Source organism: Oryzias latipes, chromosome 20, assembly GCF_002234675.1.
Source record: "Oryzias latipes chromosome 20, ASM223467v1".
NCBI classification, from domain to species: domain Eukaryota; kingdom Metazoa; phylum Chordata; class Actinopteri; order Beloniformes; family Adrianichthyidae; genus Oryzias; species Oryzias latipes.
The window spans coordinates 13,014,577-13,031,768 of record NC_019878.2 but is presented as its reverse complement, the minus strand read 5'-3'; the positions used below and the strand labels follow the sequence as shown (position 1 = coordinate 13,031,768).

At 37.6% G+C, this 17,192-nt stretch overlaps 1 protein-coding gene across 2 annotated transcripts in view; it reads left to right on the top strand.

The window, feature by feature from the left end:
- Positions 1 to 930: 930 nt before the first annotated feature.
- The window catches only part of ofcc1 (orofacial cleft 1 candidate 1), a 73,715-nt gene continuing 57,453 nt past the window's right edge, over positions 931 to 17,192 (top strand). The window contains 10 exon segments of one of the 2 annotated variants that reach the window (NM_001122920.1): positions 931 to 982; positions 2,896 to 2,953; positions 7,088 to 7,154; positions 7,514 to 7,693; positions 11,102 to 11,206; positions 11,841 to 11,924; positions 14,023 to 14,232; positions 14,544 to 14,641; positions 15,942 to 16,028; positions 16,223 to 16,293. In NM_001122920.1, coding sequence (NP_001116392.1) covers positions 2,930 to 2,953; positions 7,088 to 7,154; positions 7,514 to 7,693; positions 11,102 to 11,206; positions 11,841 to 11,924; positions 14,023 to 14,232; positions 14,544 to 14,641; positions 15,942 to 16,028; positions 16,223 to 16,293 — 926 coding nt within the window. In that variant the 5' untranslated portion in view covers positions 931 to 982; positions 2,896 to 2,929. 2 annotated transcript variants of the gene reach the window in all.

The following is a 17,192-nucleotide window of genomic DNA, read 5'->3' as shown; positions in this document are numbered from 1 at the left end:
TTGTTAACCACTGATTGCTTTAGGATTTGTAGAAATAATCAAGGAAAAATGTTAACACAGGTCACTTGTTAGTTAACAGTTTCTAAGTCTAACCTTAAAACAGGAAAAACATTTACAAGTGAAAAGTTGCACAAAAAAATTAATAAAAAATAAAAGGGAACATTCTTTGCTGATACACATGAGCAATCGCCCTTCCTCAGTTGAAAAGGCCACTGATGGCCTGATGGCTTTCCAGTCATAAATAAAGCCCAGACTGACTTTTTGTTCTAAGGGAAGCATTAGCTGCAGCTCATGATCTGTTTTAAGGGGGCATTAGTGCTAATATGCCGTATGCCAAACATGAATAGACCAATCCGCTGGGCATTCTCTACCTATTCTTCACAGCAGCCGGAAAGCTTGCTTAGCTGACTTCTGCCTAGAAATACATTTGTCTGCAGTTCTAAATAATGCATGGGGGGTACTTTTATGTGAATTGTCATGTTCTGCATAATGGATGTTAACAAAGCAGTGTGAGTGGTTTAACTTTAGTTTGGGGAAGTTCATTGTGACTGAGAGCTGACAATGACGGCCCTTTTCTTTGTAAAATCTGTGTGTTCTGGGGAAACAGGTGAACAGGTGTAAGAGAAGTCACGCCACACAACTCATTAATGATTCACCTCCACACAAAACACAAGCAGTTTACGTTGCTTAGTTGATGAAACCACCAAGCAAATGAAACTCTATCCTTACAAATGTAAGTTCTGTTGCCACAAACTTTTTCTTTTTTTCCCAAACTGTTTATTCAAATTTTTTAGGATACTTTTCTCCGAAGTAACTCTGATCAAATTACCCAAACCTTTCATGCGCTTCAGTTCCAGTCAGTGAGAGTGAACATGAGAGGGTCATTTGACACCATGTGTGTTTGGTTTTGTTGTGCGTCATGATCACCTTGACGACTGCGGTGATAGCTGACCACGAAGGGGGGACAATCGTTCATTAGAAGGTAACCTGATTTTCAGACCTAAAATGCATGCAAAAAATAATATTGAATAGTGAGTCAGTGGGTCATGGAAGATGATTTCTGCAATAGAAGCTCTAAAGCAGTAAAATGAACATTACCTAAAAATAAAATGCAAAAAAGCCAAGAGACTCGTTTTGGCATCCTGACATACGCTCAAACATGCTCACTTTAGGGAGGAAATATCTCATGCATGCATACTGTTCGGTTAATAATCTGTTAATAAAACAGTGACAAAGTCCTGAAATTGATGTATATTGTTATATCTTATATCTTTAAACATTCTTTTTAAAGGAATACAAGTCTTTCTCAAATGCTTGCAAATCAATTAAACATGACACATTTACTTTACATTTAAAACTAACTACACTATAAGACAAATTTAAAATAAATATGTTTTTGTTAGACACTTTTTTAATATGAAGATTTGCATCGTTTTCAGTAGTTGTAATGTTTGCATCATTAATGCATAATACCTAAAGTCCTATGGTGCAAAAGTTCTCACTTTGAAACAAATCAGTTGTAAAAACGTACAAAATGATGCGTGTGAAGACTAGTGAAGAAAAGCCCAAAATCATTCAAAAAAAGAAAAAAAAAATCAGATAAAAATCTGTTTTCAGACGTTTCTACATAGAAAATTCTGCTGTTAGTAAGGGTTAGCAATGTTTGTTCTTTTTTTATATTCTGCACGCATCATCAGCAAATTAGCATTAGTTGAGCAACAACTAAGATCTGCCACGTTTCTCCCTAAAAGAACAGAAATGTTCACACTTTGTTTCACAGAATGCACAAACCTTCAGCAAAAACAAATTAGGTCATTTGTTAGGTTTACAATGGAGCTGGCAATTAAATTGTTTAGTCTTTGGCAGAAGGCAAGCACTTTTACCAGCTAATGAGACTTTTTTTTGCCCCTTTCACAGCATTACAGTTTTACAACCAGCGTTAAAGATGCTCTAACATTTACAGACATTTCTTTAAGTAACTCAGGAATATAGTTAATAGGATGAAAAACAAACACAACGAAGTAACAAATAAACTATTAAATAAAGGATGTGTTACCCAAAAAACCCTGCAAAATCGTACTTATATAAGATCATTGCTTTTTTTTCTGTTGATCCGGTGCATTTGGCACAAACAAAAACAGCTGGGAATATAAGAAAAGAGCATTGCTTTACCCATTTGTTTACATAATTAGATTTTTTTTGTGGACCATCATAAGGTGCATGGATATCCAGTGGTCTTTGCCTTGTTAACATGAATGGACCGCACACTGGCTCTGCTTTCACAGAGTTATTACGTCGAGTGTAATTTGAAACAATTACAAAAACACTGGCCCACTTGTTACAACACTCATTTTCCTTCACATATACAAACCACAAATTCAATAGCTTTACATGTTTTTCAATCACACCCAGTGGAGCTGTGTTCAGTGTGAAAAAGTATAGCATTTCATCCAAGTTCGCATGGTATGGGATAATCTTTCACATTTTGCCCGGGGTTTGTTTTGCTATTTCAGCAGAAACTTGTGCAAGCCACGTGAATTACCATAGGACAGATGATAAAAACACCAAATGGTGCTTTATCAGATGCAAATGAATAAACTATTTGAATAATGGGGATAAATAATAGGTCATCTGCATTAATAAATAGTGTTTTTAGCCTTTTATTCTCTAAAATGCAGTAAACAACTTAAAATCTATCAGCTGAGAGAAGACATTAAAAGAGGATGAGGATGTATGTGCTGCACAGAAAACTGTTATTAGACCATAATTTATATTTTTTTGTGCTAAACTTTAGAAAAAAGGCAAGGTTTATGTAAACAACCCTCCTCACCTACAGTTTGGATTCCTAAGCTTTTATTTGTGCTTTTGTTTTGACATATATGACTTTTTTTGCAGACTTTGCTTATGGTCAGAGATCAGGATCAGACGTATGGAGATGAACACCTCTGACAGCGTGAGTGCACTTCCTGTTTGGGTCTCATTAGATTCCAGCTAAAACCAAAGAGGTCAATGCTAGTATCTCTATCTCTTCGTCTCTTTGGAGGTGCTGGTCCAAATCTGACCATTGACATTTAGCATTCCTTCAAGCTGCCTCTGCATTTTGAATGGGGATTGAAAGGTGCAGAGGCCAGAGCCTGGTTCTCAAGGGTAAAAACAAAAAGCCTCTTGAAAATCCAGAGGAGTTCCCATGATCTCTGCAAAGACCTTGATCCGACCTGTGTTGCAAAGATTAGATCACACAAAAAATATAGGATTTTTCCCTGGATTTTGTAAACTGAGATGCACAGTTTTCTTAAATGGCACACTAAAAGTTGATATTTAGCAACAATATGCAAATAAATGGCAGTTTGGATCTTTTTGGGCCTTTATTGACATTTCAAAGTCAGTGCAGAAGCTTGTACATGACATTTCATAGTATAAAGTTTTCAAAGTCAATTTCCAAGGTTTTTCCAGTTACATACATAATCTGTTAGCATCAAAGGAGCACACACGCATAAATAATTGACTAATTCACTTAAAGGGGGCCAGCGTAGATTAATTAAGCCTGAATACTAATTATGTTTTCTGTCTACACCGAGTGATGCCGTTGTTGTTTAGAAGAAACTGTTTGTTGGGTCACATTTACCGCGCATATATGGCGGCTCTATAAATTACGAGGCTTTTGCATTTTAAGGGTAAACCTGCCTTTGTAGGCCTTTGAAACAAATTGCTAATCTTATCTTTAGTCATTAAAGATGCTTTGTAGAGGATGCCATTATTCCTATGACATTTCATTGACAATGATGCTTAGAATATGTTAAAAGATGAAAACAAAATATCAAAACATAAAAAAATAACTAGAATGTACATATTTATTATTTTATTTTGTAAAGCCTCTTTTCAATATATTTTTGTTTATATAAAAATAATGTGTGTATTTGCCTTTTTACATATAATTTTGTTTTTAAAGGCCTGTTGGCAGGTCCTCACACAGAGTAAAACAAAACAAAAAAAAGATCTCCCAAATTTCTTGAAAAACTGTTTCCTCTAATGTTAAAAATTGCAATGGATTTTCTGGAGTCTGTCTGCAGCAAGTGCATCATTGAAAGCGAGGTTTTGCTGTGTGTTCTCCCCTGGTAAGCTGCACACACGGGGACAGCTCAAAGCTGGGGCCTTGTTTACAGCTGTGTGGGGAAGAAAACAGGCAGACGTAAATGAGGGTTGACGGTTTCATGAAGCACAATTGCTTGATGGTAGATTCAATGTGACTGGGCTGAACTGGGCGATGATCCGTACAGTATGCAAAATTCACTCTCTAGCTGGTCTGTGCCCACCAGCCCTGAGCAGCAAGCGGTCTTCCCCAAGCCCTTCTAGCTATGCCTTTGAACGCAATAAGAACTGAACAAAGCATTGTTGTGCACTATTCCTTTTGACAACAATCACATTTAAAAGGAAATGAAGAGATAAAAGTTTTAAGAAAATGATTTTGTTCTCATTTTGACTGCTAAGTAAGCATTTCTTGAGATTTAAGGAGAAGTCTGTGCATTTCGTGCATGTAGATGCCTTCAGATGACAAGAGAAAGCATTTAGGGACCACAAATTTTCTCCTAATTTGTCTGCATGTGCATCTGATAAGAGACTTATATGGAAATATAGCAACAATATGAGGGACCCAAATTTCTTGGCACATAAATGTTTTGTTCACGGGGAAAACATTAAAAATGTTCATCTCCGTTGACAAATGCACTACTTTCACAGCTCTTAAGCAGCAAGCAGTCGTTTCTGCTTCTGAACATCCAGTTGGTTTGATGAACCTCTGTGACACTTCTTCTCCTCAGGATTAAACTGCAGCAATCATTTTGGAAGTGCAACATCTGCATGTTGCATCCACTTATGACACATCAAACCGCAGTCTTGGGTTGGACTAGGGATGCTGTCACAGTCTGAGGGGGTTTCGAGAGCAAGATGAGAATCATGCGCTTGCCTCAGCTCTTAAGACAGAAGCTCACATGGTGGTGTGTGGATTAGATTTTTAGTGACAGCAACTGGGAGCATAAGGCCTGAGGTGTGTGCACTCTACTCGTGCCACGTTTTTTTCCCTTGTGCGTTTTACTAAGTTGAATTTTTACTGGCACAGATACACGCATAGTAATCAGATGACTTATTGGCATTTGCCAGACATGGAGCTAATGTACTTTCCATTTTCAGAAACAAGGTTTTTGGGACACAGATTTGCAAAAAACTGTGCAGGAAAAAAACAGAAAAATCCAAAAAAGCATGCTTCAAACAACAATATGATACATCCTTAAAATAGGTCACTTTTCACAACATTAAAGAGATAAAAGCTAAGTGTTTATGATATTTGTGTTGAAAATTCATGCTGTTAAACACAAATAGCAATAAAACTTAGCAATCTTGTCTGCGATTTTCACTCACATTTCTTTATTCCCAAAGAAAACAGTAGAGATAAAAAAAGTAAAAGACTACAGCACAGAGGTTGCTGGAGCTTATCCCAGGTATTTAGGGCAAAGGTAGGGTGCACCCTACACAGGTCAGTGACCCCCATGACCCTGCAAAGGACTAAGCACGAACAGAATGTTTGATGAATGTAACAAATAAAATATGAAATAAATGGAATTAAAAAAAGATTAATTAATACGCTTTTTCATGTAAAGAATTGTAATTGACTTTTGACATGTTTTAACAGGTCGCTATGAATTTTTAAGAAGAAAAATGTTGCAGTGGACATGGCATTGCTTAATTTTGAAAGAGATTGAATATTATAAAATCAAACAGTGAGTTTTCTTTTATTAAACAAAGTATCTTATGTATTTTTCTACAATTTCTGCTACTAAGCACCTGACGAGTATTGGGTGTTTGCATAAAGTTGCACAAAACAGCTTTCATTGGTCAAGTGGAAAAATAGAAGAAAGAAAAAGAACCTTTTTCCACATTTTTACTCACAAAATCTTTGTTCTGCACATTATGTACATGTCAGAAAAAAAATGATTGGTACCCAGTCGAAAAGAAAATGGTTTTTAAATAAGTTACAATTAGATAAGCATTAATCTCTGTGGTATAAATGAATGTCTTGCTGTAGGGCTTGCTGAATGTAAAAGCAGATTTACAAAAACTCCTCTTACCAGATTGGACTGGAAATAGTCTTCTGCTATTTTAATTGCTCTGTCATTTAAATCTGAAATAAGCCCCCCTCCAAACATTCTGCCCCTTGATTTTGCCTTTGAAATTAAATATTGTATACAAATACATGCTGTTCATGGGCATGGGCACAGTTCATCACAGAAATCTGCATAAAATGATGCTTAAAAAGCTCCATACGCTTTGAGAATCAGAGCTCCTTTATATGGTTTATTCTTCTGTAAACACATCAATAATGAAAACAACTACTTACGCCTTTTACCTCCAACTTTGTGTAATTCTGTTTGTCCTCGGAAATAAGAGAAATGTGGGAGTGCAGCTTTAATTTAAAAGAAAACAATGTTCTCTTTATGCTGACTTTGTTCAATTTTCTTCTGGCTAAGGACAAACAGTCTTTACAAGTCAAAGTACTGTTGATGTTTCAAAAATACAGCAGTTGTGCCTCATTTTAATTAAATTAAGAAACCTCTCAAACCACAAATGGACTTTTAGAAGTACCAAACAGCTAAACTTTATTTTAAAAAAACAACAACAATTTTTACTTATTTATTATTGGCTTTATGGGTAATGCTCATGCAAATGTGAAAAGTGCAAAACGCGTCACAATTTGCATGGCCTTTTGCACATCAAACCTGTGCGCTCTCACGCAGCTTGTGTAAAAAATGCACAATTTTACAAGAGACAGTTTTGCTGCTTATTCATTTCTGATACAATGAGGAAGTATTTTAATGTGACCTTCATTACACATTCATGTCAACTTTTCTTATCTATTTATGATTAAATTCCTTTCCACTCCTGTTGTTCAATTAGTGCTTGACCCCTTTAGCGGCGATGTAAATTAAATGACATTTCAGTGTCGTCCCATATTTAAAATACTGCGTTAGTTGCGGATCATAAATGATGATCTTCATTCTGCAGCTAATTTATTCATTTAACAATTTCCCTCCAGAAGTTACAGCAGAAGGCTCTGCAGCAACCTAAGCAGAAGAAATCCAAGTCGGCTGAATTTCTGATGGGTGAGTCCTGCTTGATGAGTTATTGCTCATAATTTGTGTAAGGATTAATTAACTAATTACAGACAAATGGCTTTGGGCTAAATTTTGCTCTTGCTTGTCAGGGCGCAATTTGTAATTATTTTAATCATTTCTTCTTCTCCTCTTTTTTTTCTCATTCTGCAAGATTCTGATTTAATTTTAACCTAATTGTGTTTTAGTATCATCTAAGGAGAATGCGGCTTCAACGTTTCAGGGGAGAAAAATCACCACCAGAATTTTGTCGTTTATAATATGTGTATTTGCTTGTTTTGACTTTTTTGTTGTTTTTTAAATATTTTTTAGTTGTTTCCTTTTTCTGTATTTTCCCTAAATGTGGACAGGAAGTGAAGAGAGCGACACTGTCGTGGGCATAGATAACCCAGCCTTCGATGGAGAAGGAAGCACTGAGCTTTCCATTCCTTCGACTTGGCTGGGGAGAAAAATGCGAGGTGACAGGCCGGATAGCACCCTTGCAGCTCACCATAAAAAAATGGAGCTGCAAGCCCCTGCCAAAGAAAGAGGTGAAGCTTCATTCTTCATTAGCCTCAAATCTGTTGACAGTAGATGTGTTCCTGATCTAACCTTTCTCTCGCTTCCTCTTCCGTTCTCTCTTGGTTTTGGGTGCCCTTGGTCGTAGCATTCCAAAGCAAGCGTGTCCAAACAAGCAACCCTTGTATAACTTCTTCTTCACTTGGGAGCCCTGTGTTAGTGGGTGTTCTGTCTCTATCTAGAAGTACCCTTGACACAATCAGCCTCGACTCCCACTCTCAGCTATATGCCTTGTGGTGGGCTGGAGTCATAGGAGAGTGAATTTACATATGCTACCATGTTACCAAGCTGATCCGTTGTCTGTGCAGTGTACTCACAACACCCCCAAAACACAGCTCAAGGCCAATCAGGCATACAAAAATGCCCCCTTATAATTCAGTATGTCAGAGGGAACTCTTGAGGAATGGGATGGTAAATTAGGATGTGTTCAAGGTTGTAAGTATGCCAGTTTTCTCAGGCATGAGTCATGTCTTAGATTCTTAAATCATTGTGGTTGATTTATTTATTTTTATTGCTTTTGCGCTAAAAGGTTTGTAATAATTACATGTTGTTTTTTAATGTGCAAAACAATTCGTTTTTTTAATTCATTAATGTAGCTCTTCAATATTGGTATTGTACCCAGTTATTAGCAGTTTCTCACTTTGGTGAGGCCTTAAGGTAGTTTAGATTTACTTGCATGCATCTTGCATGTTAGGTTTACAGTAAATATTTATGACAACTCAATTCCAACACAATTTGTTTGATTCAATTCAATTTAGTTTTATTTACATAGCCCAATATTACAACAATAATTGTCTCAATGGGTTTGGTTTAGAAGATTAAGAAGGAGATCATTTGTTGATCTTTACGAGGTTTGGTAACATGGTCAAAATTATTAAAGATGTCTGAAAAAACAGCTTTTTGAGAACAACCAAACTACAGAAGTTTAATTAGCTTACCAACTGATAGACATACGATAAATGTAATAAAGAAGTACAGCCTTTCAGCAATGGACGGTTATAATTGCTGCCAAGGTATTCTTTTAGGCACATGTTAGGTTGTCCAGATACAAAATGTCAAAAATTACATAAAAAAAGAAAAACCACTTCAGATGTTCTAAATTATCCAATCAAAAATGAACTATTAATCAAACAAAACATAAAAGACATGTTGTGCCTCAAAAGCCCTAATGTTAATTTGAAAACTCATCAAAAATTGAGGTCTGACAAAACATTTAACAGCTCACTCAAGGTAATTTCTTTTACTTGTTTGATTGCTGTAAAAATCAATATTATGGATGAGGATTTGTGTCCTTTTGTTTTAGTTATGTTCTTGTTTTTGTCATGTTTTGTGTCTTCCTCCTGTCATAGTCCCACCTGCTTTCATGAGCAAAATTACCCACAGCTGTCTTAATTTAAGTCATCATCCTCGGTGTAAATAAGAGTCTTGTTTTTAGTTCATCCCTATCAGGTCATCTGTGTTATCACCCTTTTCTCTCTCTTATTATGTTCTAATAAAAGTTTGTTTTAAAGTCCACTCAGTTCATCTTTTAATCTATTGTAAAAGTGTTCCAATTGGTCTTTAATTACGAATAAGCCGTTTTTAGCCACACAAATAACGTGTGTAGGACATGTTTTCTGCAGAGCAGCAGTAGTTAATTAGAAATTTGCCTCTAAGTTGTGGGCGGGACCGTTGATGCGGAGTTCTTTGTTTACACTCTCACCTGCTAGCCTACAGCCCCTCACAACCCCAACCTGATATTATTGGTGCAGCTAATATTGCTAAAACATATTGGAGCTATCCTGCCATACAGTTTTGAGACAAGAACATATTAAAAACACCAAAAACCAAATTTTCATCAAAGTGGGTTTGTATATCACACCAGATAACAAAGATTCACATACACTTTTTGAGTAAAAAGAAAAAAGAAAGCTCATGGAGTGACAAGAAGAATAAAAAAAACTCTAACACTTTGACCTTTATGATAATGAATTTATATTTTAACATTCACATCTTTTCATGCAGCTAAAAACTCACTAGACGATGAAAGTGTCAGTCCAAAAAGCTACACAGTATCCAAGAATAAAATGGTTTGGTGTCTGTGATGCTTTGGCCTTTCCAACCATTCATTATCTCCTCATCTGTTATAAGTTCTTCTCCCTGGAAGAAAGGCTACTTACTGATACTGTGCATGTAAGAACAGATAATTGAAATTTTCATCAGAGGGATATATTGGAGGGCAGCCAGACTATTTAGGTAAATCACAGCTATGACTCAAAAGGCAATTCACAAAGCTACTACCATTATGCAAATTTGTATTTGAAAAAAGGGTTTCATAACCTCAGAGCTATTTGCTGAGAAATTGTTCAAACTCACTGCTAACTGTGTAGAGAGATTTAACATGTGAATTTCACACTCAATTTATGATGCCATTGAAGAGTCATACCGCTGCTCCTCAGTTAATAAGTTTCAGTCCGGGTTTTAGGCTTCAAATATGGACAGCATGAAAACCTCATGCAGGCGTTTCATTCAAGAGAAAAGAATCCCATCTAACCTTTTTTTTTCTGAAGTGGGGGGTTCAGTGGTGCTTTTGTCCAGGCACTTTTTTATGCATCCAAATGTTGGTCCTCACAAGCGCCTATAAAGGAAGCACTTATGTAACATGATTTCATGCAGCATTTGTTTTATTTGCTGGACAACCTGAATAGTACAGCTTAAGCAAATTTGATTGCTGTAAAATATCCGAGACCTTTTTTAGAGTTTTTAAAAGCTTTTTGGTGGGGTTTGCTCTTAAGAGAGCGATCCCTGGAGCCATTCTATAAATGTGCTGGAGAAGACTTGATACTTATATGTCAGTGATTGCTTATAAGAAGACAATGAGACATATAGGCTCAGGTTGTTGTTTTCTTTTCCTTTGAATTCCCCCTTCCAAACTTTCCAGGTCCTTCAGGACACTGACCGAAGAGTGTTTAGAAGGTATGGTCTCTGAAATTCCAAGTACTTTTGGGCTTGTAGACTGACTCATTAGTTTCTTTTGAACACTCCAAACATATGGCAGACGTATTTAAGAGATTGCCTTCCGTGACCTTTTGCAGCATGCTAATTAAGCCCCAGAGTACCGCAGGCCTCAGAGAGGTGCTTTGAGAAGCCCGGCAGTCTCTTTCCCACTTCGTGCTCCTGAATTTGTGTCTCATTTTGGCTCTGCCTTATCTGGCAGAAGCTGCTGCCACTGCCCTTCCACAGTGTGGGTTTCAGAATTAACATTTTGCTTCATGTGCTTCTAATAACCACTAACCTGAACCTGTACAACTCCCTCATTCCTTTCCCATGTTAACCCCCCTCCTCCCCCCAACTCCCAAGCCCTCTTTCTCTCATTCACTCTGCTCTCACACTTTCCACAGGAAATGAACATGCCCAAAATTACTTTGACCCATCGTCGGCAGAGCAGATAGACCCTAGGCATCACTGGACGACTGGGGTCAACACTAAAGATGAGTTGGAATTAAGTATGCCATTCTCTGTCATAATGGTTCTCCACGGTTCATTAAAGAGGGGTGAAAGAGATCACTGAGAGAAGCCTGCCATTTCAGAGTCTATGTAAATACACTAAGCGATGGCACTGCTAGATTGGCTACCCAACTTGTCATTGATGAAGGTCATGTATCATTGGTCAGTTTTCATTTCACCGTAGCAATTTCTCTCCCTTGTCAAGTGACACACGCAGAGCCATATCAATAGTTTGCAGCCCCCTCCTTAAGGAGGCCTATTAAAAGCAAGCTCTTGGGAGCCAAGTAATATGCATGTTATAATGAAACCTGGCTATTAATGGAGAAGCCATTTCACCTGTATCTTTTGGATATCACTGCCGTGTAATACCAAAGGATTCACCAAATCAAATCTCATCACAGCTTGACAGGTTGGCTAACAGGCATGTTAATGCTCCTATTTCATTACCCCTCTGCATGCACTTCATTTTCACCCCTCTCCAGCCACAGCTAATATCTCAGGTTTGCATGTTAAGATGTGCTTTAGATTGACTTCTCTGATAAGTACAAAGTAATTTTGAAGCCCGCTAATGCATGTAATTTGCCATCACTGCTGAAGATACTCTAATTTCTTTGTAATTGTCTTGATTTGTAGCAATACTGAACGCAGATGAAAACAGGCTGTACGAAAGGATGGCTGCCCTGCTGGAGGACGATGACACTTCTTTAGACATACCTGGTATGTATCTCTTTATAGTGATGCACATTCATAATGAGCTGTAGGTTGCTTAATTTAAACTAATTCAAATTTTATGTCAAGCAAATTTTGAAATGCTAAATCAACCACCTCTAAACGTCGTTTGTGCTCAATTTTTATTTTTATTTTTTGACACAATTCTAATTTAAATCTATTTTAACAGTGATTAGGTCAGATTTAGCCAGCTCCACTATGGGGTGCAGGTAGAATATCAGGGGTGCACGTCTGGGTGTGCTGAGACTTTAGGGTGTCCTATCCCTCCAAGCCTCTAAAATGTGGAGAAATCCATGATGTCATCATATCAGTTCATCTATCCACACACTGTAGCTATGTCTTATAGGTTGTATGTTTATTGATCTTCCTAACCTCTGAATTTACCGGGCTTGGGACCAGCACAAGTAGGGCACTTGTTTGTGGCCTGTTGAGGCTGCATTTACTTTTATTTTTCCAACTGCCTGTCTGTCCATCCTTATGTTTACTTCATTTGAATTGTGTGGGTTTTTTTTATTGTTGCGTGCTTGTTTATTTGTTTTTTGCATTTTTTAAGCTAATTTTGGATTTTGCAGGCCAATTTGAGAGGACAGTCATTGCATGGCCCCTGTGCCCATGTCTATAACAAGCTATGACAGAGGTGCAGATTCTAAACCAAATCAATACATTTCTTTTAATTGGAAAAAACTGAGAGTTAACATTAAAAAATCCGTTAACTTGAGGAAAAATTTTATAAGGACAAAAAACGAATATAAACAAGATATTCTGCAGGAAGTGGTGCCATAATAAAACAAATGGTAAACTAGAAAGAGGCTCACATGTGCTTTCCAGGCACAGCCATTGTCTCACAGTAGGCGTGTCTTCCCTCATTAGTTTGGTGAGAAGGCCAACACTGGGAAGGTTGAAGCTTAGCATTGTTCTGTGTGAAGACAGTCGTACCAGATCCTGTTGACATAGCGCACATCTCCCTTGTAATTCCCGCGCACAAGTGATGGGTTTAGGCCAGCTTCAACACGCTAGAATTTAGTAGGCTTGTATTATTTTCTATTGTTTTGGATTTAGCTGTACCAGCGAGATTAGCAGCCCTATTCATTGTCTCCGAATGTTCATGAAATCCCACAGTGAAAGTAAAGAGGATCTTGGATTAACAGTTCCAGGCAAAAAGGCAGGAAACAGGAAAAGAGAGGCAGGAAAAGAAAGAGACAGCTCTTCTGTAATGGAGTCCAACTCCTGTGACTGCCAGTTAGCACTTCAGTGTTTAAGACAATTACCTTAAGCAGTTGTACGAATGCCCCCCACCGGTACAGACTGCTACGTTCTTTGCAGGGGTAAACCGGCTCGGAGGTCCAAATGAACCAAATGCATTTTTTTACTTTTGTTTCCAAATTTACACACATATTTGGCTAAATGTATGGCAGAAAGCACAAACATGGCTAAGACAGTTAAATGTACATTTAAGGAAATTATTGTTTTATCCTGCATGTTTCCCCAAATATATCTTGTCCTGCCTTCCTTTGACTTCTTTTGTTTTTAAATGGATATCTTCAAATATAAACTGGCCCCACTGTACATCCAATAGAAAATAAAATTGAATAGAAACAGAGAAACACAGAAAAAAAAAATTACAATATTCACTCAAAATATTTTTTTCAATGTAAAAAAATAGTAGTATGAAACATCTATCTTGTGTGAATAATCGTACTTAAAAAATATATTTAAAGCAATTTTCCAAAGTATATTTTATGAGTACAATAAACAGATCTATTAGATTATTTTTAAAATTATATTTTAAAAATATATACTAAAAAATACTGCTTATATTAATGTAAAGATATGCAGTGTGCAGTAGAATATAAAAGTGATTTTTATTTATCTGTATGTTTGAAAGGGTTACTATTGCTCTTCGTAATTAATAAATCAGTTTTAATGCTTATCAAAAGAACCCAACTGTGTGAATGTGTGTGTTGCTGCTAAATATGCTCATCCATCAGTTTGGAAATCCAAGTGCTGCTGATGTTTGTGAAGGCACATAGATGTGTGTGTAGTAGTGTGTATGAGTCTGCTTACTCACTGATGCACATCTCTCCAGGTACACTACAAGCCTCCAGGGATGATGAGGTGTTGGAGGTGAAGGCGGGTGATCTGCTGCTTCAGCGGCGACTGCTGCTCCACAGTGGTGGTGATGCCTCGGGCTCTGGGCCCTCGCAGGCCCACACCACTGCCAAAACACGAGCCAAGGGTGGAGAAGTTGGACTCGAAGCGGGGAGGATGGAGATGGGCAGAGAGATCACTGTAAAAAGTAATGCTTTGTTCTTTATCCGGTTACAAATTTCATTTATTTTATGCAGCAATAACATTATATTAGGGTATATTAGTTTATGTTGATGTATTGTAAAAATTGCATGATTGAATAAATCATGAAGTGCTTTTGGGTGCCTGTGAAAAGCAAAGAAATCTTAGATTTAAAGAAAGGATTAAGATTTCATTTATATTTCAACAACACATATTTAGGAGGTGAAGTGGGTCAAGTTGATCCTGCACATTGCTTCAGAACATTACGTTTTTGTCAAATGTTGGGAGGTTTTTGATGTCATAAGTTATTTCTTGCAGCGAGGACAGCTGAGGAAGTGATTCCCCACTACGCCCAGCAGCTGAGGGAGCGTGTGCAGCCTGACATGATCACGCTTGGCAGCCTTTCACTGCAGCAGGTCAGGGCTACAAAGAGGAATATCTGTGTCATCATCCCATACTCACCAGCACATCAGCCTTGTCCATTATGCTGCATATCAGTGGTTTGGCTAATGGACAGAGAGCGTGTGCAAGTGTGCATGTACATTTGTCTGATTTTATCTGTTCAGATGTCTGTTTGTCTGCTGTGTGACTTACTTGCCTAACTAATTTTCCCTCTCCTGTTCCATGTTGGTTTCCAAAACCTTTTACTGAAATGTGGCTTTTCTTTTGTTTGATCAAAGCCGTTCTAAACCTCAGCTGTGAAATTTCTTTTTGTGAAACAGGCACTCGAGGTATTTCACAAGTTACATTACTCATTCATCCTCAGCACAAAACTGGTGCATGGATTTCAACTCTATCTTCTGTTCCAAATATGTTATGCTCACACAATTAATTTATTTACAGACGGTTTCATTCTGCCGTTTAACTTTGTTGTGCATTATTATGCATATTTGTCTCTTACTGAAGCTGCATTTCTTGTCTTTTAGAAAAAAATAGAGCATGACTACATATTATTTTCAAACAGGAGAGAAGGGATTTTTCTAAGCTAGCTTTAAGATCTGACGCCTTTTTTTCCCTAAAAAGGAGCATTTGCAGCCTTTTATTTCAAAGAGGAAAGGAAGTGGATAGAGGAACATAAGGTTTTCATTGTCTTGGAAAACTGAGACTGCAAAGAATTACAGACATTAAGGCATATGAAAACAGGATGTAGAACTTCTATCCACTGTATTTTTAGTTCTAATCTTATTTGAAAGACAGATGGGGTGTCAATTTACATGAAAAGAGTAAATGTAAGTGTTTACAAAATGTTCAGTGTTTCTCATTGACTCATCTTTCTATATGTGAACAGTCAGTGGCATCCACGCTGTAATTTATCAGTATTGGATCAGTGTTATCTTATTCTGCTATTATATGAGCGGGCTCCCCTACTGTTTTCACACCCACCTCCCATTGAAAGTGCATCATCTACCAGAGATTTCGACTCTATTTAGAACAAATAAACAGACTTTTCCCGATTATCTGCATTTCACAATACTAAGTCTGTATTGGGCTGTCACTTAGCAGTTTCAGTACATCTGAATGGGGAGTATGAATGTGCTGACTGAATGTAAAAGCTGCAGATACACTCATCAAACACTGCATGTCTTTAGGGCCTGGCTCACAATCGATTGCCTGCAGATTGCATTACAGTTGACTCCTTGTGTTTAACTCTGTCATTATGGGGCAGTGTATTGTCCCCCAAAGTAAGTGTGTATTTGTATTATCACATATTTTTAGCAACAAGCTCCAAATAAACCCTGGAAAATGACTGAATGGGCAAAGAGGAAGAAAAGGCTAGCTTCCCTTTTCAGAGGGAACAGTGAGGTAACAGCCTCTGTGTGGTAAGCTTTCAAGCAACATTTGAACAAACAATTTGCTTGTAAAATTTCTGGAAAATTTTCCTTTAAGCATAAATAATCTGAAAGATTTAGTGCTTATATTCAAAAAGTAAAAAATAATAATACTAATACAAGTTTTTTTTAGCTTTTGATTTTAAACTTTGACATGCTTTTCCAAAGAATGCCACTTCACCCAGAGACTGTGATGAAGCGGTCAGACCACAGCCCAGGCTGAACACACTGTTTCCGTGGTAAGTACAGCCCCTTTCATTTTTCTCTCCATATGTAAAATTGATGTCACATGACTGTAATCATTAATTGTGCGAAAAGCATTTGTATTCCCACTGACATTCCAGATTCATATGTCCTCTGCATGGCTTCTCTTGTCGGCAGACATTGCATTATGGGTAATATGGCTCAGGGGCACAGAAATCTGTCCGTGTCATTGGGCTCGGAGGTGCATCAATTCTTGGTCCATCTACTTTAGTCAGAGATCACACATCACATCTTGTGGGGGGAGCCCTGCAGGCAATCAGCTTAGCATGTTTAAGTTTTTAGTAATTATGGACTACTACAGTGGCTGACATGATAAAATCAAGAAAGCGATTGTACACATCCAAATTCTACCCGTGCCGGGCTGCGATATGGGTGGGTGCTAGTCGGACACCAGCCCTGTCAGATGAATGTGGTTTGAGGTTTAGCAAGATGTCCTCCTCTAGACAGCGATGAACCCGGTAAATTCCTTCTGATATCAATAGTGGGTGGCTATTAGATATGGGAGACTTTGTATGCATCACCTAGGGCTACATCCGCCCTAAAATGGAGAAGAAATTATTTCACTTTTCTCTCCCCATGCCCATTGTAGAAGAAAAAAAAGAAAGACCAGCCACACAAGGCTGACTTGTGGTTTTTTGCAACAAATGTGTAATTCATTTGTTTCTACTGTCTCTGATTTAATGGAGGTTGAGTAATTGCATTCAGAAGCACACTGCGCTGTGTTGTGAACTGATGAAAGCACATGTAATACTTTTGATAGGGAAACAGAGAGGAGGGAGGGGAGCAGGGAAAAGAAAGATCCAGTGTCTGCCTTTGATACTGAGCATTTATTTGCTAAATTATCCTTCCTTTAACAAGCATCTTATCCCCAGTC